The 17,191-nt window shown below is 49.1% G+C and overlaps 1 protein-coding gene across 11 annotated transcripts in view; it reads left to right on the top strand.

Annotated features, from left to right (window-relative positions):
* The window catches only part of TCF7L2 (transcription factor 7 like 2), a 129,840-nt gene that overhangs the window by 91,526 nt on the left and 21,123 nt on the right, over positions 1–17,191 (top strand). For 10 of the 11 annotated variants that reach the window (XM_077779438.1, XM_077779440.1, XM_077779441.1 and 7 more), the window contains 2 exons: positions 13,719–13,851; positions 16,218–16,320. In XM_077779438.1, coding sequence (XP_077635564.1) covers positions 13,719–13,851; positions 16,218–16,320 — 236 coding nt within the window. The remainder of the gene's footprint in view (positions 1–13,718; positions 13,852–16,217; positions 16,321–17,191) is intronic. The other variant, XM_077779439.1, reaches the window with a different exon arrangement.

The raw sequence follows: 17,191 nt of genomic DNA, 5'->3' as shown, positions 1-17,191 counted from the left end.
CTTCCCCGCGCGCCTCCCTGCAGTGCATCTGCCGGGCCACTGCCTCGCATGCTCCTGGTCCCAGCCTTCACCCGGTCCGCGTGTCACTTTGCAGTAACTTTCAGATTGATGTCCCTTGGCTGGGGAAGGTGCCCGATGGAGTGGGTCTTTATTTGCTTTTCTTTGCTCCCCCCCCCCTTTAACTCTCCTTTAAGAAAAAAAGATAACGAAAAGGAGAAATCGACACTACTTTTTGACTCCGGACTTTTGGGCTTGTGACCGTGCAAACCTGCTGTAGCAGTACTGTTTCACTCGCGAGCGACTGTTTGGGGCGGGGGGCTCGTTTCTCTTCGCCCACCAAGTTAAAGTCACAGATGCTCCACCCTCCTGGCTCGCCTCCTTCCTCTCTGTTCCCAAATATTTTCGCAAGGGGTCCGCATTTTTCCGCTGTTCATACGCATTCGCGCAAGACCTATTTCCCCTTCGTCGTGTCTCAAACTTCTTTATTTAAAACAGAGCGCCAGAACTTTGCTGCTGGTGTGGACGAAGGCGGCGGGATGAAAATGGGCAGGCTCTCCCGCTTCTTACTTTACTTCTCTCCACTTGATTGTGACTTCGTGCTAAAAGGAAAGGAAACTCTTATTCTTTTTGGTTTGGTTTTGGTTTGGGGGAGTTAAAAAAAATCCCATAGAACTTGGCAGTATCCATCACCTTTTTTTTTTTTTTTCTGGAAATGTTCTAAGTGTGGGTGTACTTCTGACAATTTGGGGCTCCCTGGGGATGGACCCGGGATAGGATGATGGGATGGATGGCAGATATCCATCCCGAAGCAGTTTCTTCCCGAGTGAGTTTGAAGAAATTCACCAGATTTCCCTGTTCTTTTTAAGGAGGAGGAGGACTGTCTGGAATGTGTTGGCTCATCTTGCTGTTTACATTTTCCTTGTCTTTTGAGAAAGGCAGAAAATACCGAGTCAGTTGCCCATCCTGTTTGCTGCACTTTATAAGTTATTGTTGCTGAGTGATTGGGAGCTGTCCATCAGCGGGGAGGGAAACTTGCAGTTTACTTAAGAAATTGCATGTGCGACAAAGGCAGCTGCCTGAGTGTGGTGGTCTGCGTGAATAGAGGGAGGGGAGGCAATTAGGGGCTGTGTGGTTGGGGCTTTTTACTTGTCAAACTGGAGGCTCATTGCTTTTGTTACCGCCATGTAAAGGGAAATGGCAGAGTTTTGTTTTGGTACTAAGGACCTTAAAGATTGCTGCCTGACACTCACACAGGAAGGCCGGATACGTCTAGAAAGAGGGGCCACAGAGCAGTATTTTTAAAAAGAAGAAAATTAGGAATTCTCACCTTTGGTTACCTTGAAGCCCTTCCGGCCTTTGTTTTTGGTTTTTGGGGGCGGGGGGTGGGGGAGAGATGGAGTGAGAGTTATTAACTTGTCTGGTGTATTAAAGACCAACGTCAAGAAAAGAGTCCTATAAACAGGTGGGCAGTCAGATCGGTAAATTAAAAACATCTCCTCAACGTTAGGTCTCCTGCCGCCAGAAGAAACCAAATCTTTGCCACTGGTCTTGCTCGAAGCAGGACAGGTCCAGGAGCCCATGGGGCGGCGAGCAGGGGTGTTTTCTTACCTGCATGCAAATCGGAGCCGGGTGGCTGCTTTTGAACAGGGTGAAACGATTTAACGCTTGGGGTGGGAGAGGACCCGAAAGGCTCACTCGTTTTTGTCCTCTGCAAGTTTCTTCTGTCTTTAACCCCTCCTGGAGCAGACACCCTCCCTCTCTCCCCTCCTTCATGTAAAAGAGGATGATTTCAGGCCTGTGATGTCTGAGTCTCTCAACTCCAATTAAGTTAAACCCACACAAATGTACCCGGCCCTGGATCCTATGAGAGCCCCAGGAAAAGTAAGTCGGGTTTGTGGGATTTAGGGCTAGCCTTTTGCATTCCTTTGCCTTCTCTTTTCTCTGTCTGTCTCTGTATCTCTCTCTCTCCCTCCCTCCCGCCCTCCCTCTCTCTCGCTCTCCCTCTCTCTCTTTCTGGGGAAAGCTCACAAAACTCAACAGTCAGAAAGCAAGTTAGCGGTCTGAGTTCTAGAATGCCAGGAAGCACAGGAAGCTTGCGTTCTTCTCCTTCCTCAGAGGTCAGTTGAAAATCTTTCCAGCAGTCTTTTACTCTAGAAGGAAAAGAGGGGGTGTGTGCGCGCGCTCGAGTGTTTGGCAGGCAAGGCCCTACCAAATGTCACTCCCGTGTCACTGTGACAAGGAAATATACTCCCCCCCCCTCCTCTCGCATCACAGCCCTCTCTCGAAGAAATTTGTTTTGAGGGATTTGACAATCTTGCAGATAAAGTGCCTGCCTACTGCATTCGGTTGATCATTTTCCCTCATGGCTGACCGTAATTTCCTAGCTACTCTTAGCGGCAGCTCTGTCCCTGCTGCCCAAGGTAACGGGTGAGGGAGGGGGACTTTGCTTAGGTGCCCTGAGCCGGCTGGGGAACATGGGCCTTCTTCCCCCTTCCTTCACGGATTCTGTAGTGGTAAAGATTAGAAACTAGAAGTTTTTTCTAATTAAGAATTAAAAAAAAAAATTCAGTCTGCAACCAGTTGAAGTAGATGATGAGATTCCTTTTGGCTTTGTTTTATTTAATTTTTTCGTTGGGTTTTTGAGGGCTGCTGCGTGTGGAAGGGGCCTAATTAGCAAAATAATGATAAGGCGCCAGGAGTGAGAATTCGGGAGCGTTTTGAGTGAACCAGGGCAGAAATTTGGAGCCTTCTCTGTCTTTTAAGATGCTTTTTTCCAGCTCTTTCAGGGAAAGGCATAAAGGGAGGGGAATCTGGGAGGAAGAAGAAAAGTGAGAAAAGCAGTAAGGGAGGAGGGAAAAAAAAAGCTGGCCCAGTCCCATCTTGAAGGTACAGAGAAAGTTTTTTTTTTTTTTTTTTTTTTTTTTTTGAGGTGGAGAGAAAGAAAACCAAAGCTATTATGTACCCTAGGGATACAATTTTAGTGGGCATGGAAGATTTGAGTGGGAAGGGAGGCGCAGTGGCCTCCGGGCTCTCTCTCTTCCAACAATTGGGCGGTTGGCACCTCCATTTGAATTGCTGGGTGAGTAGTGGGGTGTGCGTGTGCGCGTGCGTGTGCGTGTGTGTTCGTATCCTTGCTTATGGTCTTGACCATTAAACCTCAGTTCTTCTTCTTCTTCTTCTTTTTTTTTTTTTTAATTCAGCCGATGGAAGGAAAAAAACAAAACCAAGAATCAATGGCCAACTCAGGATGTGCCCTTTCACTATAGGTAGTCTTCCATAGCAGTTTTTGGGGGAGTGGGGAGAAAAGTTTAAAAAAAAAAAAAAAAAAAAGAGAGAAAGCTTGACTTTCATTACAGTCCTTACTGCTGTACAGCCATGCAGAGCCCGCAAAGCCGGCTCCCCAAGTATGAGGAAGGAGTAAGCCGGGATCCGGAAAGGGGTGTTGGGGTTTAGGATTTCTTTTAACAAATAAATTTCTCTCCTTCACCCACCAGGGTGGGCTCCACTGGAAGAAAGAGAAGGGAAAATGACGTGGCCTCAGAGAGGAACATACTTTCAAAGCTTGAAAGGTCTTTGAGCGTTCAGGCTTTTCCAGTAGCGGGGCTTGTGTAAACTGTATATTTTGGTTTCATATTGAATGCTAACTTTCTGTTGCTTTGTGTTTAGTTCTATTTATTTTCAGTCTCCAAATGTAGATGCCGGCCTTTTAGGGCTAGAGTCTTGCTTGTGGGGTCTGTGTTTTCTAAACTTCATAGGAAATGTGTTTTCTTCGGAAACCTGAGCAGGAGACCATTGTGGTGTTAATGATTAGGAAGAAGGTCCTTTTGCAATACCAGTTTGGGGCTTAGGTTACACGGATACTCTACTCAACTGTTGGGTCAGATCCTTTGCATCTGGCCCTGGAGGGCATCCTCGGATTTGGAGGCGATTCCTATGGTTACTTTGATTACCGTTTTGTGCTGTTAAGTGGCCAAACACAGAAGCATTTGCAGTGGTCAGTGGGGGAAGAAAAAATGAAATCTACAACAGACTCGGAGAGTCCTGGTGTTTTCAAAATCAGGAATTCAATCCTATATATCCTATTAAAACACAATGTGGTAAATACTTCTCGGAGTCCGGCCTGAAGGAATGATAGATGTTTTGCCTTGGTTTTTCTTTCTGGTTGTGTGCACCTTTTCCAGTTCAGTCTGCGATCGTGTAAACTGTCCAGAAGCGTGGGGAAGACCGTGCAAGCTGGCCCTGTACGTGTGAAAGTTGTGTTGCTGTAAATTTCCCAACCTAGCACAGTCTTCCTTTCCGAGATTCCTGAAAGGTTCCAGACCTTTGTTTACTCAAATTACTCGGGTTACTTAGTAGCAATCCTCCTGTTTTGGTGGCTGCTCGACCTCCAATCTTGATATCTCATCAGAAGGGAGTTGTTTGAAAGGGTGAATTCCCGACTCCAGTGATACAGATATTATGATCTTTGTATTGTCACAACGGGCTGCTGCTTCGGCATTTTCTAGATGCAACAGAGCCCGCAAGCTTATATTCTTAGGGAAACCTCCCTTTTGTGGTTTGGGGGTGGTGGGGTGCCCGGCTGAGCTATGTAATGGAATTCTTTCCTTCTGCAACATTTTGGAATGTGATGAAATCTTGCCATGCCCTCCAGATTACATACTTCTGCACACATTTGGATTTTTTTTTTTTTAATTGGACTTTGCCTGGGTCATTCCCTCATTACCTTAAACTTCCAACTCAGTTTGCTTTCAGAGGGGGTTGCGTCCTTTTCATGTGTGTCGTTATCGAGACCATAGATGCCTGCGAAAGGGTGCCCATGTGTGGGACACGAACTTGGCAAGATAGAGCAGAACAATGCAGCCTCCTCTTTGCCCTCGTCATTGCTGACATCCTGCTGAATCCAGGGGTCTGAGTCATTGGTGTCCTTTGGGCCACAGGAAGGCGTTCATCCCTCCTCTCTGTTTACCTGCTCTCTTCTGGGGAGAACTTCACCTGCTCTCTGAAGGAAACAGCCGTTTGAAAGAGCTCTTATCAGACTCCATGTAGCAGGCATGAATTTCAAATACAGTACTGTCTAAATTCAAAAGTTGGGCACAGGGTGTATTAAAACAACAAAAGCCATTTTTATACAGCTGGTCATTGTAAATAAATTAAAAGGACTGTATCAGGTTTTGTTCACTACTTTCTTGAAATCCCCAGGGTGTAATAACCATTATGTACTTAAGATTTGCTCTAAATCAAAATCGGTGATTTCCTTTCCATTATATTCAGGAATCCCTAAATTTGGGGTTGTTGGGGTTTTTTTTGGGGGGGGGATGAGTAGCCTGGAAATCATTATTATTATTTTTTTTTTTTTGAGTTGTTTTGAATTTGTGCTTTTGGATTTCTTCATTTGGAATAGGTTAGTTTTATTCCTGGCTATGTTTTGCAAATCTGCTCTCCTAGGAACAGTTGTACCCTCTTACCCAATTCTCAAACATTCTCTGTAAACTTGGGATGCTCAACAAGATTGATTATGCTAACACTAATCATTTAATACCCAAGTAGTAGAGAAATATCTGGCGGGAGGGTGGTGGTTGTGAACACCCCCACCCCCACCCAGGAAATTACTTAGGGGTGAAGTGGCTGATTCCTCGCCTCTGCGACCTGGTGTGGAGGATTAGGACAGTCAGGACCCTGTCGTGCCTGCTGTACCCCCTCACTGACCTCCGCCATGCTGTGGCATGTTCCCGGAGGGACACGGGCAGCAAGAAAAGCCTGGGAACTCACTGGTCAGGGGCCAGCCCAGACCGGGTGGGCCGAGACTTAAGCTTGCGAGTGTCTTAAAGGTTAGTTGGGGGAAGCACAATGGGATGGTTTCTTTTTATTGGGAAATAAATGAGAATGAGTGGAAATAAATTATGTTTAATGAACTTAACTGGAAGTAATTGTTCAAGAGCCTGTGAAAGCACAGCTTGGCGGGGTCGGCCCTCGGTTGCGGCTCTCACAAAGCCAGGCAGCTGGAGCACATCTTTATTTTCCAGGTTAGAATGTCCCCCTTCGGGTACCCGCTCCCCCACCCTGACACCTCCAGCCTGACTCCCAGCCTTCCCCTCCTTTCTGGGGATTAAGGAAAGATCACTAAGAGCAGAGTTTGGCCCCCTAGACCCTGAATGCTTGGCAGTCTGTTTGGTGTGTTACCAGCTGAGTTGTTAGATTATTGAAGGGACCCGGGGTGGGGGTGGGGGGTATGAAAAATAACAACAAAAAAACACAAAGAAGGCTGAGGGCTTAGGATGGTTTGTGTTAGTTCTATGTATATGCATGTGTGTGAGAGAATTTGGATGAAAATTGACTGCACATTCTCTCCCTGTCTGCCCTGTTCAATCATTTCCCTGCACGAAGAATTTTAATGCTTGTGTGAGTGTATGAGAAACTATGAGTCGGCAGAATTTTGCAGAGGCTCTCTCTTCCTCTCCTTGCTGTGGAAATGGAGTGGATTCTGGGGCTGGGGAAGGTCCNTTTTGCACTTCACAGACAGACCTCCTCTCTCTTCACCACCTCATTTCTCCAAGCAAAACTTGGGACCCTGTGAAGCCTTGTCTCTTACTTATTATTTTCAATAGCAGTGTAAGGCTTGTCCAGGAAACAGAGTGCCATCAGTGGGAGCAGGGCCTCCAGGAGGAACAGCGTTTGACCACGCGTGGGCCCTGGGTGCTGCACTAGGTGAGGCCTAGCTGGCTGGGCTTCCACGGCCGGGAGGAGAGGGGGAAGGGTAAAACGCTTCCAGAAGCCCATCTGGCCGAGCGTGGAAGGCCGCTGTCACCCTTGCCGTCTGTGTGTGTGTGTAGGCGCCTTGCAGGACGCGGGAGGGAGATGCTCCGTAGGTAAGTGGGGACGGGACTGTGCGCGCCGGCCCAGGTCCAGCCGGCCGCGTGCGCCTCCTCGACATCGGCCCAGCAGCGGAAGTGGCCGCAAATGGTCGGGAGTGGGTGGCTGAGGCCGGAGGGTTAGCTTCGCCGACTGCTCCACCACTCTCTGGTCCAGAGCCTGAAAAAACTGGACTAGTTGAGTCACAGAGGGTTGTTGACGAGTAAGAAACAGCCCCTCCTTCAGCTGAGCCCCTCCTCTCCAGGCGCAGGCCGTGGCTCCAGTGACGTGCAGCATCATTAACGTTCTGCCCGTCGCCATTGGCCTTGGTACCGCCGCAGTAAGTGGCATCTGGCAAAATGCACGGGGTGGGCTGTAACCCCATTTTCTCATGTAAACCTGGAATGCGCAACGTCCCTTCCTGAAGCTGTTTTCAGACCCTGGGAGGGCTGGGTAACCGAAGGCCACTGAGGAACCTTCCACATCCACGCTGGGGAGGGGGGAGCAGGCTGACAAATGCCCCTCAGTGCTGCTTTTGTTTTATTGTGCTGGGCTCCTCAAGGCACTTTCTGGCCCCATTTTTCTTCTGCAGAAAAGGAGAGCAATAGGGGAGGATTGAGGAGGAGGGCCGGCCGAGAGGCCGGGCCAGCAATGGCTCTATTTGTTTTCAACGTCTGCTGATTAATAGGTTGCGAGGTGAATGGCAAGCTTTCATTCCCTTTGGGTTCCCCACAGTCGCAGAAGGTTGCGGGGTTGGGGTTAGAGAAGGGAGATCTAGAAGTGCCTGAATCAATCTTTCATTTGCCAGGTTCCACATCGCGAGCAGCGTGCAGACGGGGGTGTGGGCGCCTGGCCATGAGGGTGGCGCGGCCGAGTTGCAGAATAGTGTGCTTAAGGGTTCTCGAGAGGTCACCCATGGGGTGCCCCCCCCCAACCCNGGCTGGTGGAGGACCCCCCCCCCTTTTAAAAAATAATTTAACTGTTCACCGCTCAAAACCCATCAAGGATGGGGAACAGACCTGGGGAAGGCTTAGCTTTGGCCAGCAGCCATTTCTCCAGGTAGAAAACAAAGCCCTGATGATTCACAGCCTGATGAGGATTTTTGTTCCCTTTAAATAGGTAACTGTTCACATCATGTCATGGGTTCAAGGTGTTTTAGTGGACTTTTTCCTTAGTTTCTCGTCAACGGGAATTGACGGTGTGTGTTAAGTTTTTATCACCAGATCCCTGTGGGACCCCGATACTGCTGGTGTCTTCTCTGGTTGAGGTGTAGAAACATCCCATTAAATGCCTGTATCCCCCACCTCCTGTAACCAGCCACATGTTGTAAAAACCCCTGATAGAAATACCTGGTGCCCAATGGCAGCGGTGTCCTCACTGAGGCAGGGAGCCCCGAGCTGCTCGTAACTTGGGGTCTAAGGAGGGGCAGCTAGCAGGGGGCACTGTTTGCTAGAACTGGTCTAGGTTCCAGAAACTGGTAGGTGGCAGTGTGAGGAACAGATCCCTTTGTGAGTCCTGAAGCATCTCTATCCAGTTACGAAGGTTGGCCCCACCTACGCTCATGGGGTGCAGCGTGCACGGCCGTGAACCCCACCCCAGCGCCAGTCTCTGTGGGGATGGTGGGGTCCAGCCGGTGAGCGTGTAAGACCTGGAAACAGCACCTCGCCCAGGCCCGTGACCCGGGACACCTCCTGTATGGAGCTAATAAGAACTGGCGGTCACCTCACAGGTGTGTTTATGAGGACTTCGTGAAATACGTCCCACTCCACACCAAGGCGGGTACAGCACCAAGGCTGCATTAAATGGCGGCAATGATGAGCTGTGCTGGGGTTGGCTGTAGAGCTTCAGCAGCTGGTCAGGGCTCCTCTCTCCTGTCCTCCCCTCAGGTCATCTGGACAAAGGGGTCTAGGTGGCTCTGACTTCCGGGTGCTCATGGTGTGGGCGTCTATGGGCAACAGCATCAACTCCCGGACCTTACGTGGAACATTTGATTAATGTTAGTTGTTCATGTGGCTCAGAGGTTCCTAGTTTTCGTCAGATTCCTAGAGGGTTAGATGCTAGAAACTAGGCTCATCATGCAGCTTTTAATGACTGCCATCACCCTGACCTTGAATGTATGTTAGTTGTCCTTGGAGGTAATGATTTTGCACATTCCCCACCCCCCCACCCCCAGAAATTGGTTTTCTTTTTTCATTTTATTTATTAGAGGGAGAAAACACACATGAGGGAGAGGGGCAGAGTGAGAGAAAGAGAGAGAGAGAATCTTAAGTGTCCAATGTGGGGCTCGATCCCACGATCCTGGGATCATGACCTAAGCTGAAATCAAGCATTGGATGCTCAATCAACTGAGCCACCCAGGCGCCTCACCCCCGAGGTAGCTTTGAAGACATATTTCATATTTAGATAAACTACCTAAAAGGTACCTGATTTCATGTTGGCAGTTGATTGCCTTGAATAGTGGACTTTGTCTATAAAGAGATAAAAGGGAGAGAGACACATATTTTGTGGGCTGTTTATCCAGACATCCCCAGCGTAGATTGTCACTTTCTGGAAGGTTGTCTGTATCCTTCCCCCAAGAAGAGTACTTTTCGCATTTGAATTTTCTTAGGGTGGTAACATTTTGGACCATAATGCTTAAAGACCTCTTTATGGAAGTGGGCACTGTGGTACCTGGGTGGCTGAGTCAGTCCGGCGTCCAACTCTTGGTTTTGGCTCAGGTCACGATCTCACGGCTTTGGGGGTTTGAGCCCTTNCCCCCCCGCCCCCCAGCCCTTCTCCGACTTGTGCCATCTCTCTCTCTCAAAATAAATAAACTTAAAAAAGAATTTTAAAAGAAGTGGACTCTGATCATAGGTTTGAAGGGGAAAGTCTAAGGAACATTTTCTAGGGTCGGTGGGTATTTCATTTATATGAACTCTGACTTCAAGGCCCTCACCCTGATTCTGGAAGGCCATTGGTCATCTCCAGCTCTTCTTATTTAACTTTCAACTCTTCTGTAGGCATTTGTGTTTATTAGCATGATAAAGTAAATGGTTTTTCTCTAAAGAGATATAAAGTATATTTATTAATTAAATATCACGTTTAAGAAGAGCATTTTGCTCGAGGGAGGGGTGGCCACAAAGCACCCATACACGAACATCTTGCCTTTGAAAGAAGGAGTGCAGTCTGCGGTTGCATTTCCCCTCTGGGAATCTGATTAGAAGACACCGGCGGGGTAGCCACGCCACCTGCAGTGTGCACTCATCATGGTACTCACTGGGCAGTATTTTCCCGAAGAGTTTTGTACTGCATGTGTAGCTCTGTGCGAGGCCCGGTGTTGATCACTTTACAGGCCTGAGCCTTCATTTTCACAACATACTCTGAGGGTGAGCCCGTCCCCATGAGACGGGACAGTGGCCTGAGAGAGGTTGCATAGCCAGATGCATCAAGTAGAATTTCAACCTGGGTCTTCCATGAACTCCTAGCCTTCACTGTTGGTCACCATGTGCACGCCAGGGTGCTCTAAAACCATTGTTATGGCACTGTTCTTATAAAGTAGAAGACGAGCCAGTTTCTGAAGGTCTGTCTAGCTTTGTTTTGTGATTCTGAGTAGACGCCATTTTAGCGAATGAACCTGTGAAATTGGTCCTGTCCTTCTCTTCTTCTCATGGGTACAGTTGCAATTCAGTTGTTCTTCTGCAACTTAGGAGTCATGCCACTCCACAGGCTGGGCATGACAGGGGACACAGAGTTCTAGAAGACACAGTCTTTGTCGTTAAGGGACATAGCTATGGTGGGACCAAGAAACGTACCCGTGTGGCTCCAGCGTGGGCATGATGGGACATGGAAAGGAAGGGCTGTAGCGTTCTGAGACTGGAGAGGTGGGCATTTTCAAGGAGAACTTACTTCCATTGATAACAGCAGTCCGGGGACAGGCGGGTCGTATGAGAATGGTGTCTGCAGTGTGACTGTGTTCCTTCCCCCTGCTTGCCTGGGAACTGGTCAGCCTGGAGAGATGTGTGGTTTCTCAGGGACCAGCCTGGCATACAGTCACAATGAGACAAAAGAGCCATGTTGTGCTAGGGCTCCCACTTGCCTTCCCCTCCTAAGGCTGGGCAGCAGCGGCCGGGGGTCCACCCCTTCCATGCTAGAGAGTCTTGACCGGACAGGAAAAGAACCTGTTGGCCAGGCTCAAGTGTGCAAAATAACATGAAGGTGATGGTGTCCAACTCTTGTCAGAATGACCTTCGTACATGTTTCTACGAGGAAGAAAGAAAATTAACTTTTACGTCCTACACCCGGTGAGCCCCACTGTCACCCAGATTCTGTCTTCATCTTTTGCTAGACAAGTAGAGAAAGGTTTTCCCCGCATTTCCTGTCTGTCCTTCTTGGAAGGCAGCCATGGAATTTGTGCTTCCGAGCTGTAGACAGTCCCGTGCCGTGGGCCAGCTTCTCCCTAACAATAAACTAATAACAATAATAAACCACCATTCCTGTGCTCTTCGTGTGGGAGGTTCTGTGCTAAGCTCTTCCTGTGGACTTTCTTCAAAAGCACTAGGACTTGATTGGTGATTAGGAGCCAGGTCTCTTAACCTTCGCGCTTGCCTGTGGCCACGTGGTTCTCTGGTCTAGGGGTCATGGCTGAACAGCTAGAGCTGGGACCTGAGCCCAGACCTACTGAATCAGGTTCCTGCTGAGAGATTTCCTAGGATCGGCCATCCAGATTTGTGACAAGTGTCCTGAGAGATGCTTCTTGACTCGACCAGAGCTGAGAACTGTAGGTTCCACTGTCCACCGCCAGCCCTTCTCCCACCATCCCGTGCTTCCTTCCATTGCTTATGGTGATCCTGATGCCCGGAAGGCATTCAACCTCCAAGTGACCATCCCCCCTGCTTTGGGTGATCCGTGGTTCTTCCAGCTCATCTCCTCATTTACCCACCCTGACTTTAAACTGGGATCGATCTGCCTTCTTTCATTTCAGCAGGTGTGTATCTTTCCAGCCAAACAAAAAACTTCTGGAAGGTGGCAATAGTCACTTTCAAAGGAAAGTGGTCTTCACTCCTTCCGACTGTGTCTGTCCCTTCCTCTCCCTCTCCCTCTTTCCCTTCGCCACCCCAGCCCACAGCGAGAGTTCATTTGTTGGTTACCTTTCAATTTGTCCGGAACAGAAATGATTCCCCCAAAGCAAACTCAGTGCGTGTTCATGAGATGCTGACTCTGGCCTTGGGGCGTTGGTGCTTTTAATTTCAGTGCTTTGATTGCAGACTGGCAATTCACAACATAAGGCTCTTTGAGCAACCAGCTCGCCGCCTCTGGAAGTGGCTGCTTGTTTATGGGAATCGTTACACCAAGCTGTTGCAAGTGTTGCCTTCTTTCTCCGTCGTTTCTCCTGGAGCATCTAGAAAGGCCATATTTTCCTTTCCAAACGTGCTCCGGAAAAAGTTAGAAGCACCTTTTACCGATGCCTTCCCCACAATTAATTGTGAGAAATACTCTTTCTATAGTATACCCCTTCCTCATTCATTTAAAAACAAAAACAAAAACAAAAGACAAGGAGCAAAATGCACAGTGAACCAACTGCTTGGTGGTCCCTGAACTAGAGAGGCACTAGTGGGCAGCACTGGAACCTTCCTTCTTTTCTTTTAATGCAATTCCTTTTCCTTGATGTTAATGCAAGTTGTGCCTTCCTAAAAGTAATAAAAGGAAATGAAGACACGTTCTGAAATGAAACTTGACTCTAATCCATTCATCATCTAATACTAGCCTCTTTATCTTCGCTGGTACCTAATCTGGTTAAATGTCCCTGTTGTAGGATTTTAGTGAAAATCCTCTATGGGGAATAGGGTTTTTTTGCAATTGGATTACTCTCAGTAAATGGCCCAGTAGTTCGCTTGTTTCAGCTTAATTTTTTTCTTTGTGATCTTGCTGGGCTAAGTTATAGCACAGCAGACTGGATGGGGTGGGGCGGACTGAGAGAGGGGCTGGGGGAAAAGAGGAGAAGAATTCAGGAAGGTCTGGTCATGGCAACTAGAAAGGTCTTAACAAATGCTTTTCTTTTTTTCCCTGCTTCTCTCTACCTATCCATCCACCCTTCCTGAACATAAAAATGCCTGTACTTTGTTTTCTAGAACTGCCCGTTTCTAAACTGCACACCTTTTATTAGCCCAATTTATCATCATCCAGTTAATTTATTAGCGTTCCCCAATGACTTCCTAATGAAATTCCTAATGAATCAGGGCTGCTGTAATCTGCATAAAATATGCAGGTGCTTGCCTGCCAGTGTAGGGCTTTCTGGTAAAGTTCATACTCCCAACCGGACCAGGAGTGGGGCTTTTCATCCATGCTGTCTGTAAAGGGTTGTAGCTTGCCCGCTGGCTCCCCAGGAGCTGAGGGTGGTGGACAGGGAGGCTGAGTGGGTGGGATTTGGGCCCTACCACGTTTCTTGTAACGGAAGGTTTTCCTAGCCAGTTCCCCAGGAAGCCTTGCTTCCCTCCAGAAGGTCCTTCCGGTGGGGCCTGGGGGTCAGAGATTCCCCCCCACATGCAGGAACCCAGTAGGCCTGGGAGATTAAAGTCCCCATTTCCGATTTACCTGCCGACCGGGAAAGTGCCCGCTTGGGGTCCATGATGGGGTGGCTGCAGAGGAGGTATTTTAAAAGCCAGGCTCCGTAGGGAGGTAAAAACGGAAGCACGCCTGCCCAGAGAGCTGTCTTTACAAATATCTGTTATTTTTAATACATGGATTGGGGCCAGGGCTGCGGGCGGGATCGAGTGCATCTCAGAAAATCCAGGGGGGGGGGGCGGGGTCCAGGGAGCCCACGGGCCCTGTGCTCCCAAGTCTCGAGCTGCCAGCACCCAGCTTGACGGTGGCTTTCTCTTTCCTCCCCACAGTCGAACAAAGTACCGGTTGTGCAGCACCCTCACCATGTCCACCCTCTCACGCCACTCATCACCTACAGCAATGAACACTTCACCCCGGGAAACCCACCTCCACACTTACCAGCTGACGTAGACCCCAAAACAGGTAGGCGGTGTGCTTGGTGCCGAGAGAGCGTGCTGCGTCTGGGGCCGCCCGACCTGCTGGGAAGGGGTGGGGGAGTTTGGGATGAGCTGTGGGCGAGGGTGGAGGGGGGCTCCGGATTTCCCCTCCTCCGGGTGGAAAAGAAGCTCTTTGGGGGAGACCAGAGCCTGGTGAGGGAGTAGCCTCTCCTGTGTGTCATGCTAACAGTCTTTCTAGAGCCCCCAAATGCACCAGCAAGGGCTGGCTGTGAATCATGAAGTGTTTTTCAGGGGCAACTTATAACTAACTCCAAGAGCCTCAAGCAGACTTGGAGGCGGGGGTAGTTTTGGAGGCATCCCATGGCCTCCTCCTCAGCTGCTCGGGAGTACAGGAGCCTTAGCAGCGTGGCTCTCCAACGCCCTAGTTCCCTTGGCGATTAAGGGACTCCAGTCACTTGACGATGACTTATTGGTGCAGCCTGGGGAGATCATATCACTGGATCCTGCATTCTCTTTGCTGTTTTGTTTGGGTCCTTCCTCCCCTGCAATATCCTGGGTATCATCAAGCCCATTCTACAGATGGGAAGACCAAAGTCCAAGGCTTCCTCGTTGCAGCGTGGATCAGCCAGCACAGTCTCAGGCAGAAGGTGTCGTGTCATCCTTCAGGCTTTGCACCTTTCCTCGTCTTTCTGTCCCACCTACTCAGTGGCTGCTTTTCCCCCAAAGCGGGAAAGAGAGAGGACAAAGTTCCTTGCAAGCCTCCCCAAAACAAGATTGAAAACAAGCAGCAGGCCACAGCTTATAGCAGTGCGGCCACGGAGAACAGTTACGGCCGGGACAGGCTGGGCGGTGCACTGGTTAGGGTTTTCCTGACCAGCTAGTTAATTAGAAGGATGGCTTTTAAATGGCTATTCCGTGTCATTTTGTCAGAGGGGATTGTTTGGCGTTGAGCTGAGGTAGATTGCCCGTTCATGCAGCCTTTGCTGCCCCTGAATGAAGCCACACATTAGCTGGGTTTCGCCAGCCTCTGAGCCCCCTTTGTGCTCATGGGGGACCTTGCCTGGTGCTCGGTTGGCTGGAGGAGGCCGCCAGCCGGCCCCAGGCTCTGCGAGTGAATGGCAGCATCAACGTCTCATTTAAATAATGGTAGTACAGGGAATAGCTTTTAAATGGTTATCGTAAAACATATGATTAACGTCTGCAGACTGTTTACTTTTCCTCTGCGAACATTCTTTCAAGTGTGCAAATGGCTTGGTGTAGGGTCCAAGACCAGCTAATCTGTTTGGTTTTTGTAATAGAGAGAAAGCAATGTCTGCATGAAAATGTCACCCAGGGAGACTTAACTTACAGATTAAAAGCTTCCTGAATGAATTAAAAAAAAAAAAAAAAAAAAGGGAACAGTTTTCATCCACGGACAGGCAGCTTACTACCTTCAATACTGCATTAATTCTGTAGTATTGTCCGTTTTCTTCCCGCTTCTGCCGCATAGATCAGTTCCTCTGCGTGGGGATTGCTTGTAGCGCTCTAGCGTTTCCGGGAATCGATTGCAGGATGTGCACCTTCAGGGTACGTAAGCGTGTAGTGGGGCACGGACCTTCAGAACGCGCTCAGGGGTGCCTCGCGAGCGTTGTTAGCGCTCATGAGCTGCACACCTGGTCAGGTAGGGCTGATGCTCCCAGGTGCCTCCGCCCTTGAGAGAATTAGGTTCTAGAGTGGAGCCTGCAAGGCCTCCAGCATCCGCTGGTCTGTTCTGTTCAGATGGTACCCTGGAGAAGAGGCCGTGGCTTGTGGGGAGTTTCTCCCACACCTCATCCTCTGAGCTGAGGTTGGAGACGTTCTAGAGGAGTTAGCTTTTTTGAAAGAAGACAAGAGTAACCTTTCCAAAAGCCGTAACTTAAAAGGCATTAGAAACTTAGGGGAGTGACTCTTACTTCTTACAGGTCATTAGACCTGACTCTTACAGGTCATTAGAAGTAAAAGGAGCAGAGGCGCGAGTTGAGAGGACAAAAAGAATTTATATGACTTGATCACCTACTATGCGCCAAGCCCTTCAGATTTTTTTTTTTTTTTTTTTTTTTTTTTTTTTTAATTTCAGTCATCAACACTGATCACATAAGGCAGAAATACCCAAGCTGGCATTTTCTGAGTCTGAATTTCCCCAGTGTTCCCCTCCATCTAGAATGATGAAAAAAAAAAACAATTTTTCAAGGTAGGGTGGGGACAGATAGTGAATGAAACTTACCCACAGTTCTTAATGATCATAACCATGAAAAGACTCACGCTCGTGTTACAGAAGAGATGTCTCCGTCATCCCTTCCCTGTTCCCGTCCCCTGACAGTTTTCTTTTTCCTTCTCTCCTCCTTGTACCTAAACTGCTGCTTCTTCTCTCAGGAATCCCTCGGCCTCCGCACCCTCCAGATATATCTCCGTATTACCCACTATCGCCCGGCACCGTAGGACAAATCCCCCATCCGCTAGGATGGTTAGTACCACAGTAAGGAGTTCCATTTTTTAATTCCCTTTTTGTTTTTTACATGGGCATGCTTATTATTTATTCTGTGTGTGTGTGCATGTGTGCGTGTGTGCGTGCACGTTTCAGAAGACAGGAGTTGCTGAGGTAGGGCCACGGCCTGGTGGGGAGGCCCATGGCGAAGATGCTCCTTGAGGTGTCCTGTGGGGAAGCAGGCGAGTCAGTAGCCATTCAGATGGCTTATGTAGCAGAGAGGTCATTGATACTTAGCCTTCTGAACCCGCAGTCCCCAAAGAATCTAGGTTTCTCTCTGTGAACAAAGGTGCCCTTCCGGTGCTTGGAGAATTACAGAAGGCTCTGAGGGCTTCTATCAAGGGAAGCTGATCATGGCACTTGCGCTGGTGGTAGCCCAGAGTGGAGTCCTGCCATTGCCATCTTGGAGGCGGCACAAGAATGGGAACAGGCAGAGCATGATTTTGAGATCCAGGGGTGAGAGTGGGGGGGGGGTTATCTTCTCAGAACCCCCTAACCCTCAGCCCCCAACCCCATCCTGACCATTACTCCTCAGGCTGGCAACAGGAGTGGAAGTGCCTGTATGTTGAGAAGCTCCAGTATTCAACCAGCATCTCCCTGAGGTTCTTGGTTCACCTCAGTGTGAAGGGCAGGGGTGGGGCGTCTGGCATCCCCTCCTCCAGCCTGTGGGGCCTTCCTGAGTGTCACCTGGGGTTCCTGGCAGTGCACAAGTCATCAAACTGCCTTTTACGATTTGTCTTCCTAGCACCCAGTCTTGCTTTTATAGTACCATCCATTAACCTTAGACACTTAAAAACCGTGTGTTTCACAGCCAGAGTAGAAAGGCCTTTAATGCATAAGCAGACTGTGTGTGCATGAGCGC

This window comes from Crocuta crocuta, unplaced genomic scaffold, assembly GCF_008692635.1.
Source record: "Crocuta crocuta isolate KB4526 unplaced genomic scaffold, BGI_CrCroc_1.0 scaffold138, whole genome shotgun sequence".
Classification (NCBI taxonomy): Eukaryota; Metazoa; Chordata; class Mammalia; order Carnivora; family Hyaenidae; genus Crocuta; species Crocuta crocuta.
This window is presented reverse-complemented; position numbering and strand designations above follow the sequence as displayed.